The following is a 12,849-nucleotide window of genomic DNA, read 5'->3' as shown; positions in this document are numbered from 1 at the left end:
AAATGCCAAAAACATAGATTATTTGACGTTGGAAGGGGCTTTTTCTGGTCAGTCTTAGAACATTTTGGGCTTCGGTTCTAATTTTATTTCACTGATTAAGACCTAAACAATGGGACTCACCAATACACACTCTCTTAACCGTCCCTTCTGTCCCAAAAACATAGATTATTTCACCTTGGAAGGGGCTTTTTCTGGCCAATCTTAGAACATTTGGGCTTCGGTTCTGATTTTATTTCACTGATTAAGACCTCAACAATGGGACACACACTCTCTTAACCGTCCCTTCTGTCCCGTGAATCCCATCAGGGCTGTCCTCTTTCACCACTTTTATTCACAATTGGTATTGAACCCCTGACTCAATCCTTCATAGATCTGTTCGTATCGTTAACGCCAGACACTCCACGTCTTTATATGCAGATGGCGTCGTGCTGTATCTGAAGGACCTTCTTGGCATTTTCAATGACTCCAGCCTAATCTCTGCCTATAAAGTCGATTGGAGTAAATCCGGCGTACTCCTTCTTGACCTGGCACCCTCCCAGGCGCGCTCTCTATTTGACATCCCAGAGGTTTGTAGCTTTAAAAAAGAAAGTTGCAATTTTTCCATCCCTTTCAGATATTGTCAGAAAACAAGTAGAAAAATCTGTCAGCGGCTGTAGAGGCAGATTTACAGCGATGGGATTCAGTTCTTTCATGGGCGAAGCTCAGAAAAATGAACTTTCTCCCTCGTATCAGTTTCATAAGCTCCATGGTTCATTCTAAGAGAAACTGGGAGAAGTTGCAGCCATCAACGGGAAAAAACAGAGTGAAATTGTCTTTATTATAGAAATCTAAAGATGAGGGGCTTTGGTGGACCGACTTAGACCCTTGGACCAATGGTTACACCCAGCCTCTACTGCCCCCTGGAGGTTTATTGAGGACAAACTTGTGTAACCTCATCGTGTTTGAGATGTTTTTTATACCGATATTCCTCCATGTCAACTTCTAAAATATGGCTCCGTTATTAATTAAATAATATTAGTCTGGAATAATCAACATACTCCAACAGTTAAACAGTTTTTCATGCACTTCCTGGTCAAAAACAAAGTCGCCACCTGGATTTAACTCAGCAAATAGGTCCGAGCCTCCTGCAGTTGGTCCGGTCTAGGTCAGGTCAGGTTCTGAATAAACTGAATGACCAGGTTATTCCATCAATGGATTTCTGGGCATATTCCAAAATGACAATGCCAGGATTCATCGGGCTCAAATTGTGAAAAAGTGGATCAGGAGCATGAGACGTAATTTTCACACATGGATTGTCCACCACAGAGTCCAGACCTTAACCCCATTGAGAATCTTTGGGATGAGCTGGAGAAACTTCGAGCAGCGTCAGACTCGACCATCATCAGTGCAACATCTTGGCAAAAAATTGACGCAACTCTGGATGAAAATAAAACTTGTGACGTTGCAGAAGCTTTAACCAAGACGTCCAACCAAATATTAGAGCGTGTGTGATCGTCTTAGTGTTGGGTTTGTGTTACGCCAAACCAAAAAGAGGTTCACGGCCCATTTTTTTCAAGGCATCTGGACTTTAGCGCTGGTCTCTTGGTTCGGGAATCAATAGACTTAAGTCCAGATGACATTTTTTTGAAAGAAGGAGGGTTTTTTTTAGGAGTATTGAGGCTATTCCTTTGAAACAAAATTGAGTTTGTCCAAGTAAAGTCATCCTTGTTGCTAAATCCAATGCAACGCTGGATGGAAATGAAACTTGTGACGTTGCAGAAGCTTCAACCAAGACGTTCGACCAAATATTACAGCGTGTGATCCTTTTTTCTTTTGGTGGCAAGTTTTTTTTTTGACCAGGCAGTGTATAAATCTGGAATAATCTCAACAAAACAACAATATTCAGTCTATGTCGTTTACGCTCTCCACAGTTTTTCATGATTCTTTACTTAAAGCTGGAGACATCCCCGTTTCTTTCTCTCAATGGTCAAATAACAGAGTCCGTATCTTAAGTGATATCTCTCCTCTCTTACAAAAGCAACAATCTCCCGGGATCAGCTTTTTTATTTTTTATTCACGACTCCGCACTGCGATGCACACTTATCGTAACTCTCCCCTACTCATCCACTCCATTCAACCACACAGAATACTGACGTTTCCCATTTGTATTCATCCTTCCGTCGGCCTCTCGGGGACCTTTGGGTGTTGTCAGACTGTGGGAAGAATGTCTTTATGTCTCCTCTGGTCTAAATTGGAAAACAATCTGGCAGAAAGTGCAATTTTCATCAAAAATCCCAAATCATCAAGATATTCATTTCAATTTTATTCACAAAACACTTTCGTCCAAACATATTATTCAAGATGAAATCCCTTCTTTAACTGTACCCTCTGCGATCCCAAAGTAACTGTCACATTTTTACATATTTTCAGGGACTGTCCAAAAATAAAGGTTTCTCAGGGGATTTTTCAAAGACATTTTCAGACTTAGTTTAAAAAAAAACATCCCAGAAAACTTGCTTCTAAACAACAGCTCCAGTCCGAAACGAAACATCCTGGAGAAACATGGAAGAAAACCAAACGGTAACACATTTTGAACGGCGATTTATTGCTCTAGAAAATGTAGTCGATGAACGATTTTATTAAAACTAACCGATTAATGCCAGAAACGATTCTTTTAAACACATGACAAACATCATGAAACACTTTGGTTTGTTTCTGTAATCGATGTTTAAGCCACTTATTCAACATCTTCAACACAAATCTCACCATAGAACAGAAAAATAACAACTTTCCCCAGAAGAAATACCCAAAAAACATCCATTTCATCATGTTATTCTCACATCTATAGTCATGATCGGTTTGAATTTTACAGGAAGAAAATAGACCGTCATGAAGTTTACTTTTGGTGCACAGTTGTCCCTCGTTTTATCGCTTTTTCGCAGATTTTTTAGTGCAATTTTTCATGCTTTTTTACATCGTGCAGTACAGAATGTGTTCAGCCAGATTTACATAAACGTTGGATCACAGTGTGACTCTGAAGTGCTGTACGTTTGCAATTTGTTTTCTCCCCGACAAAACCCACAATGTCGATGAAACGTTCTGCACCGACAAAGACGCCTACGAAGGTTTGAACTTTGTGTTTAAACGAGAGAGAAATGTGAGAAAATGTTAACGCCTGTGTGAGAAAAGTGTATAAAGTGTGTGGTGAGGGGTTTTACAGACAAAAACGGAGAGAATAATTCAAAAATAAAGCTGATACTTCACGGATTTCGCCTATTGCGGGTTATTTTTAGAACCTAACTCCCGCCGTAAACAAGGGACCACTGTATTCCGTTTAGAGTAAATCATCCAAAGAAAGAAAATCCTCATTTGTAGCCTTGTTCGTTAGCATCACTTATCCCCAATCCTACATTTCCAAACTAAAACCTGAAAACATTCTCGTTACTTCTTGACTTTCTTAAGTTTAGCGAGACCTATATATACCTGTACACCTGACGACTTCGCGGATTTCACCTATTCCGGGTTATTTTTAGAACATAACTCCCGCGGTAAACGAGGGACTCCTTACTCCGTTCAAAGAAAATTGTCCACGGAAAGAAAATCCTCATTTGTAGCCTCGTTAGTCAGCACGTCTTACCCCCAATCCTACGTTTCCAAACTAAAACCTGAAAACATCCTTGTTATTTCTTGACTTTCCGAAGTTTAGCGAGACCTATATATCCCTGACGACTTCGCAGATTTCGCCTATTGCGGGTTATTTTTAGAACATAACTCCCGCAATAAACGAGGAACCACTGTATTCCGTTTAGAGGAGATCATCCAAAGAAAGAAAATCCTCATTTGTAGCCTTGTTCGTTAGCATCACTTACCCCCAATCCTACATTTCCAAACTAAAACCTGAAAACATCCTCGCTATTTCTTGACTTTCTTAAGTTTAGCGAGACCTATATATACCTGTACGCCTGACGACTTCACGAATTTCGCCTATTCCGTTTAGAGGAAATCATCCAAGTATTTGTAGCCTTGTTCGTTAGCATCACTTACCCCCAATCCTACATTTCCAAACTAAAACCTGAAAACATCCTCGTAATTTCTTGACTTCCCGAAGTTTAGCGAGACCTATATATACCTGTATACTTTGGGTTAGCTTAATGTAGCGACGGAGCAGACGTACCACTTTGCAGCATCATTTGGACCATAGTGCGATCCATTTGAAAGTTTTGACCTCTGCTAAATGGGCCATTTTGCTTGCTTTATGCGATGGCAAAGCTACAACTCCGACATTCTGTTTAGCCAAGTCTAGGACATTTCCGAGCTGAGTCGAAAATGTTAGTTCTGCTACTTCTGTATAAAGCCCTTGGCCCAAATGAGGCGTTCGAGGGCGCCAGATTACATAAATGATTATATAAAATAACCTGAAATGTAAAAAAAAGAGAGAGAAATGTGATGAAATATGCAGAGGATCTAACTACTTTTCAAATCTCTTGCCTTCGTTGACTGATTGCTGCGTTCAAGGCCCCGGAGGAATAGCTGTAATTATGAGCGTCCTCCGAGCTGTCTTTCAAATCCACAAATCACTTCTGAATCTGTCAGCCATTTTGTTTTTGGTCACTCGCGATTTATTTTACCTCCAAGTACAAGAAAACATGTGTATCCGATCAGGAGCCGGCGTCGTCTCGTTGAGCGATTAGACGGGAAATGGCATTGAAATTAGCGAGGCCTTATCTGCACGCAGGACGGGCCGCTAATTATTATCTACAATCAGTTTTAATTAATCTCCGTGTTGCGGCGATGATACAAGGCCGTAATCAGGTGAAAAGACGCGCACTACACGGGCTCTCCAGTGAGGGCGACCTTGAGTTAAGCTGATAAGAATCCAGCTTTATGAATCCTGACAACGGCGCGATATGGACTCATGTTCTACAGATACAGGAAGTGAATTATGTATAAAGTCTGCACACGGGCAAGTTTTGAAAGTTTGCGAGGTCAAAGGGCAAGAATTTTAATGGTTAAGCTGGAAAGAATTCATCAATGATTTAAAATGTTTACTCAGAGCTGAAGTCGAGCGAAGAAATTCTTAGTTTGTAAAGTCTAGACGGGTAAAAGTTCTTAAAATTAAATGTATACGTTGTAGTAGTAAGTGTTTTCTTTGTTTAATATATCCAAAACAAAGAAAACAATAGCGCTAGCCAGTATGCTAATAGCCGGTATGCTAATCGGTGTGAGAGAGCGTCCGTTCGGGGCCTGAATGATTATGCTAAGTACGACTCAGGCACAGTTCAGTAGCTCATTAGACGGAACCTACAAACAGAAACTCTAAACCAGGGGTCGTCGACCTTTAACCCTCAAAGAGCCATTTGGACCCGGTTTCCACGGAAAAAAATTAATAAATAAATAAAATAAAAATACTGGGAGCTGCAGATACTTTTTGACATGTAAAATGAAGATAACAGTGAATATCATTTTTTTATTTGTTAGGTGTGTTTGAAGTTAGCAGACCGGGCGAAGTGTCCTGCCCATGGACACAATGGCACTGTATCAAAGAATCCAGAATCCAACTACCAACCAACTCCATAAAACTTTCTGCAAAATAAAATTAATGAGGTATTAAAAAGGCTCACCATGTTTCCTTTTATTGTCTTGAAAACGCAAAATTAACTGAAAAAAAACTGATATTAACATGTTTTATGAGTTTCACTTTCGTTTTTTTGACGCTCCGAGTCTCTCCTCCCTTTTCCCTCTGCACTAACCCACCCCCCCTTCAGAGCGCTATCACGACACAACTATAAAACTGCACATCGCATCAGGTTTGTGAAGTTGTAGTGTATTATCGTTTTGTCATATTTTTGTATATTTATGGAGAATTGCCGTGTGCGTAAGCGTAAAAAGGGTTCGGATAAGGCTCGGGAGAGATCGCTAGATTACTCAGACTCATGATTGACATCTAAAACCACTTCAGGCTTGTTTTTTTTGAAGCGCGAACAACGTTATAACGCGGCAGAAAAGCTCCTCTTTAAATCCAAACCCTCAGCTCTCATTATAATGGACAGCGGCTCTGATAAGTATAAAGTTGCTCTTGTCCTAACACTGTGTCTCTTTGTGTTAGGTTGCGTTGCTCTGGTGTTTGTGCGTTTGTGTGTGTCTCGGCGCGGATGTGAGGAGGGAGATAGTGACAGTGATTTTCTCCATAGGGACATAATAACCACACAGGAGACGAGCAGACCAGAGACGCGGCGCCGACTGAATTTTAAGCGACCGCCGCAGCCTCTTCCTAAAACATCATCTTTGTATTACCCAAAGCAAATGCCCGCTCGAGTCGTGGCGAATGCGTCTGCGTAAAAGTATCGAAGAGACACAAGACGGACCGAAATGTTTATGGAACGACAGTCAAATGCGCTCACGCCGTTTGAATTATAATCACCTGCACGAAGCACGAGCGGTTAGACGTAAGGTTAGAGACACATGGACGATCTCGTACGCGGAGGACGTCAGGGAACGGGCCAGAGTCAGGGCTAAAGCAGGACTAAAGGAGGACTAAAGGAGGACTAAAGGAGGACTAAAGGAGGACTAAAGGAGGACTAAAGGAGGACTAAAGCAGGGCTAAAGCAGGACTAAAGGAGGACTAAAGGAGGACTAAAGCAGGACTAAAGGAGGACTAAAGGAGGACTAAAGCAGGACTAAAGGAGGACTAAAGGAGGACTAAAGCAGGACTAAAGCAGGGCTAAAGCAGGACTAAACCAAGACTAAAACAGGACTAAACCAAAACTAAAACAGGGCTAAACCAAGACTAAAACAGGACTAAACCAGGACTAAAGCAGGACTAAACCAAGACTAAAACAGGACTAAACCAAAACTAAAACAGGACTAAACCAGGACTAAAGCAGGACTAAACCAAGACTAAAACAGGACTAAAGCAGGACTAAAACAGGACTAAACCAAAACTAAAACAGGGCTAAAACAGGGCTAAACCAAGACTAAAACAGGACTAAAGCAGGACTAAACCAAGACTAAAACAGGACTAAACCAAAACTAAAACAGGGCTAAAACAGGACTAAAGCAGGACTAAAGGAGGACTAAAGCAGGACTAAACCAAGACTAAAACAGGACTAAACCAGGACTAAAGCAGGACTAAACCAAGACTAAAACAGGACTAAACCAAAACTAAAACAGGACTAAACCAAGACTAAACCAGGACTAAACCAGGACTAAACCAGGACTAAACCAGGGCTAAACCGGGACTAGATATGGTGAATCAGTGTTTTAATTTTAAGAAGCTAAAACCTGGAATGTGACTCAGGTCTCGACTTTGACAAAGTTTAAATCCAGACTCAAACTGTTCTGTTTATCTGTGAATGTGACTGAAAGGGGTTTATTCAGTTTTTTTTATTAGTGATTATTTATGTTTTGATTTGTTATATTGTGATCTTTTTTAAGTCTGTAAAACACTTTGAATTACTTTGCGTACCAGTTGTTCTCACTTGCCTTTGCCTGTTTAATAGTCTGTCTAATATTTATAATCAGATTGTGAGAAGAACAGAAAAGTCAATAGATTTAATGAACTTTAATGAAATATAAAACTGGTCACATTAAGGTTTAAGTAAGTGTGGGCCTCAGCTGGACACATTAAATCCGCCGTATTGTGCTCTACGGTTATAATCTACGACACCTGTGGATCATTATGGTTTAATTTACACATTTTAAAATCAAAATATTCATCTAAAACGACTTAATAAAAGAAACACGTCTGCATTAGAAAACCATAAACGTCGTCAAAACAAAGCGTCGACAGCTCTGATGGATAACTGCACCCATTTGACATAGCTAACCTGCTAGCCGTGGCGTTCCAAACAGGAAGTGAGCATGTTTGCGCTTCCTGCTCCATCGACTCTGGCTCCAATTCGCTTTCTATTGAAAAACTGTGTCCTCTCTCTGCACCTGCTGCTGTCAGACTCGTCATTTTTTATCTTAAATGTTCATATTAACCCGCTCTACATGATCCTGGGGTTTTTATTTCGCTATTTTGTCTATAATTCCCGATATGAACATTAATAACGGACAAATTAGCTGCTTTCTTTCCCCGAGGTCACTCCCGCTAGCGTTAGCAACAGGTTTGATTGACAGCGTTGCTAAGTGAACTTTGAAACGCTCCACCAACTGAGATACTGTCGCGCCACATGACTTTATTATTTCTTAAATGCCGTCGATTGAATATTTTTGCTTTAATGAAAATAAAAACGCTACAGAAATTGTCTCTAACCTGAAAAAGAAACAAAGGGATGAGGGAAGGAGGGAAGGAAGGAAGGAAGGAAGGAAGGAGGAAAGGGTCTTAAATGTTCGTATTAACCGGCTCTACATGATCCTGGTGTTTTTATTTTGCTATTTTAGATATGAACATTAATAACAGACAAATCAGGCGCCTTCATTCCTTGAGGTCGCTCCCGCTAGCGTTAGCAACAGGTTTGATTGACAGCGTTGCTTGCTGTGGGCGGAAAAGGGCGTTACGTTCAACAGCCCCGCCCCTGATTGGCTCTTTGGTCGCTATGACACCCGCAGTCAGAATTCCAAATAGGAAACTCGACTCCAAATGCACCGCGATAACCGTTAGCCTCGATTAGCTTAATTTGAACTGGAGCTGAACGCCGTGGGTGACGTCAAACTCGCTCAGTCCACTTCTTTGTACGCTCCACGGATGCACCTTTAAAAGACGACTATTTCTGCTCAAACTATTCGCCGTTCTGTGTTATCTGACGACATTCCCCCAGGTGGGACGCGCCGCTGTCAAGAGGAAACAAATCTAATGATAAGTTTGAAAACAAATGCCGAGGCTGTCTGCGCGACGACAAATTAGTTCAGAATCAGTCATCTGGGCCCGTGTTTTATACAGCGCACAACAGAGCATCATTTTAAATCACCGAACGCCAGAGGAAAGATTCCCTCCACGCGTTCGTTTAAGATTTGTTTAAAATTTCAAACGTCAATCAACTGTAGAACAACTGTCAGCCCTGGATATTTCACTTCAAATTTACAGCTTTTGTCATCACATTTACTGCATTAAACGGTAAAAAAAGTGTTGATAAAACGTGTCATCTAGCGTAAAGGCGTCCATTTTAAACAGTTTGCAAAGGTCCAAAGTTATTTTTTACTTATTTTATGCATTCGGAGCATCCTAATTATTCACCAGGATGAGTTTATAAGCACTTTTCTCAACTCTCAGTGACGAAACAGACCAGGATAACAACAGCAATTAGGTGATGCTCACATTTTTATGCATCTACGCTGGGGTTAAGTGTCTTGCCCAAGGACACAATGACAGTTTTCTATCTGTTGGAACTGAACTCAGCGGATACGACAGCTCAACCAATGATGGGAGGATGAAAACTCTACCAACTGAGCCACTGTCGCCCCAGTACATTTAGTTTTTCCTGAAGTAGTATTCAGTGCACAGGTGCTAAAATCAAACGAGTACATTGATCAAGTAATCTAACCTTCAAACTAACAAGAAAAATTAAAAAAACGCTGCTCTTGTGGTGTGAGGATTTGAGATTTTTCCTTCTCTGCAACAAACATACAACTGTCGTCACATGTTTTACAGTGATACAGTGGTTTATCGCGGTGGTTACGTTCGAAAAATAACCCGCAATAGGTGAAATCCGTGAAATATCAGCTTTATTTTTGAATTATTCTCTGCGTTTTTGGCTGTAAAACCCCTCACCACACACTTTATACACTTTTCTCACACAGGCGTTAACATTTTCTCACATTTCTCTCTCGTTTAAACTCTCTCAAAGTTCAAACCTTCGTCGGCGTCTTTGTCGGTGCGGAACGTTTCATCGACATTGTGGGTTTTGTCGGGGAGAAAACAAATCGCAAACGTACAGCACTTCAGAGTCACACTGAGATCCAACGTTTATGTAAATTTGTCTGAACACATTCTGTACTGGACAGGAGACACGGCACGGAGGAGACTGATGGACAATGGTCTACAGTCCAACAGCCAATCAGGACGCAGGACACAATGGTCTACAGTCCAACAGCCAATCAGGACGCACGACACAATGGTCTACAGTCCAACAGCCAATCAGGACGCACAACACAATGGTCTACAGTCCAACAGCCAATCAGGACGCAGAACACAATGCACGCTCATACGATGTAAAAAAAAAAAGCATGGAAAATTGCACAAAAAAAATCCACGAAACAGTGAGACCAGAAAAGATGAACCGCGATATAGAGACGTACAACTTCATAATATTGTAATGCCCCGTGCTCACAGGTAAGAAGCACACGCCTTGTTCCTTTCAACGTGTTTATTACCAAAATGACAGTTCTCAAACGAGCTGCTAACTCGCTAACTCTTAACATAAACCCCAGAGCTCAGTCTTCAGTGCCGCTTTTCTCAAACCCATGACGAGATAACAACTCGTCCTGCACTTTTTAACCCCGAACACGTTCCTAAAACACCCCACAGCGCCCCCTCCTGACGCAACAGGGATAAAACAAGAACGCAGAAAGTATTCCAAACATTCAGAATGCAGTACTCTGATTGGCCCACAACTGCTAAACTTTGAATTAATGAAGAAAAATGCTCTACCAACTGAGCTACAGTCACTTAGCATGCTAACACACACTTCCTGTTTACTGGACAATGAAACGCTTTATAAATAGACAGACAGCAGACATATTTTGACCTCAAGAGCCATATCTGGACTCAGACAAGACACATTTTGCTCAAAAAAACCCCTAAAAAAACAACAAATACAGCACCTTTATTCTACACGACTTGATCAGACCTTTTCCAAACCCGTACATCTCGCGCGGTCTGCAGTGGCTAGTCCTAAAAGTAGTTAAAACGTTAACCTGATTTGTTGTTTCGTAATAGCTCTATATGTTGTCTCTTCCTACACATCCTCCATAACTTGTACAGAGGGAATTGTTGCTGTCTGCGCTCCACTCTGTTGCATCCCTCTCCCCTCTGCCTCTGACTTAATGGTCCTTGTCATGTATTTTCTTCTTCTATCCTCTTGTCCAATAGCATCCTCTAACCGCCGGTCGTTTTGGCACTTTGGCATCACCGGGGGCAATATAACTTTACTGCGTGTAGTAAAAACTGATTACTGTCTTATATAGCCCTGCGGGATTACACAGACAGTGTCATCGGCTTTATGGGGATCCGCAAACACTTGGCCACAAAACGAGAATTACCTTGGGCACTATGCAAAATCCCGTAATAGAAATGGACACATATTGGATTTATGTGAGACTGAAACCCGCCTCACGCTACGGCATAATCTGGCCAATTTAGGACCCGGTTTCGATTCTCCGTGAGTTTCGAGGAGGTCCGAGCCGACTTTGGACCTTCGTGCGCGATTCTGAGCTGCTCCGTCATGTCGTAACCACAAAATATCACCACGGCAACGGCCAAAAATACAGCGTAAGGGTCAGACGGAGAGACGGAAACGCAGACAAACTCAGGAATTAGCGTAGAGTAACTTAAAGATGCTAAACTGCAGCGTTCTCGTCCGTTTTATCCACTAGAATTTGGCCTCCGCAAAGAGTGATCCACAAAACAGAGCTATTAATACAGTTTGGAGTGTTCTTTAAAAAGTAAAAAGGCGAGACTAGTTCCTCGCATGTGTTTGTTTACATCCACACAGCGCGGATCAGGCTGAAGCTGCTGCAGATTAGCGATAGCGACTGTACTTCCTGTGTTGTTTATCTCCAGCCTTCTGCGCGTTAAAAGCTTTTATCTGAGCTACGGCAGCACATTTCACTAATAATAATAAACTAGAAGTGTAATGCTTTGGTTTTTGGAACACTTTTGAGTCTCAAAGCGAGTCGTTTTTACCGTAGAAAAGAAAAGGCTGAGCTCACGACTTTTAGCTTGTGGTGTATGGGCTCTTCACCGCCATATCTTGCTCCATATTAATGTCGTTTCCTCGTCACAAGCAGACCTGGAGTTGTGTTTTGTTTCATTCCCACCCCACAAATTTACGCTGTGTTCTTCTCTCGAACAGAAAACACTCTGTTCCACCTTGTGATGTCATCATGTGGTAGTACAGGAAGTGCTCCACTGTGTTTTTAAAAGTCCATACGCCTTCACTAGAATCATTTGGATGATTTCAGCGCTGGAATTGCTCATTTCTACTAAACAAAAGGAGTAGTTAACTTGAAAACTACCACTTTATGACATCACAAGGTGGAACAGAGCATTTTGAGCTTTGAATAATAAAGAAGTACTTAAACACACAACTCCAGGTATTTTTTTGATCCATTTTGTGTAATATAGGCCGTTTAAAATCTCATACGATTCTCTCTCGTCTGTGGTCGGCGCTTTTTATCGCACGTTTAAAAGTGGCAGCCTTAAGGTGAAACTACATTACCCAAGATGCATTGCGTGAGTGTTTCATACCTGGATGTCCTGAAGTCTCTGCTCCATGACGGGGTACTCTGTGACAGCGGTGGAGGGGACGGCTAGCTTGGCTTCGCATTGTTGTAACCACGCCAACAGCGCCGCGATGGTCTCCTTGTACCGAGCCGGCGGTAAACTTTCCAAAACTGAACGTAAACGGAGAAAAAGGGCACAAAAGTCACCAATAATACAGAACAAACATCATTAATAGAGTTATCAAGGCAAGGCAAGTTTATTTGTACAGCACAATTCGTACACAAGGTAATTCAAAGTGATTTACAGAATAAGAAAGACATTAAAATCACACAAAACATAAATAATCACAAATAATCATCATAAAATTACCATTAAAAGAATAAAAACCTTTCAAAGCGATCAAACGGCAGATGCTAATCAATTCGAAAGCTAATATCGAAACTACTACACAGATATAAGGCCACATGGGAATATAAAAGAAAGTA

General features: G+C 41.4%; 1 protein-coding gene across 13 annotated transcripts in view; it reads right to left on the bottom strand.

Moving 5' to 3' along the window:
• dmd (dystrophin) overlaps window positions 1-12,849 on the bottom strand; it is a 500,656-nt gene that overhangs the window by 208,247 nt on the left and 279,560 nt on the right. For all 13 annotated transcript variants that reach the window (XM_055226238.1, XM_055226248.1, XM_055226250.1 and 10 more), the window contains one exon: window positions 12,389-12,534. In XM_055226238.1, coding sequence (XP_055082213.1) covers window positions 12,389-12,534 — 146 coding nt within the window. The remainder of the gene's footprint in view (window positions 1-12,388; window positions 12,535-12,849) is intronic.

The sequence above is a fragment of the Periophthalmus magnuspinnatus genome, chromosome 2 (genome assembly GCF_009829125.3).
Source record: "Periophthalmus magnuspinnatus isolate fPerMag1 chromosome 2, fPerMag1.2.pri, whole genome shotgun sequence".
NCBI classification, from domain to species: Eukaryota; Metazoa; Chordata; class Actinopteri; order Gobiiformes; family Gobiidae; genus Periophthalmus; species Periophthalmus magnuspinnatus.
Note: the sequence above shows the minus strand (reverse complement) of the source record. Positions and strands in the feature narration are given on the sequence as shown.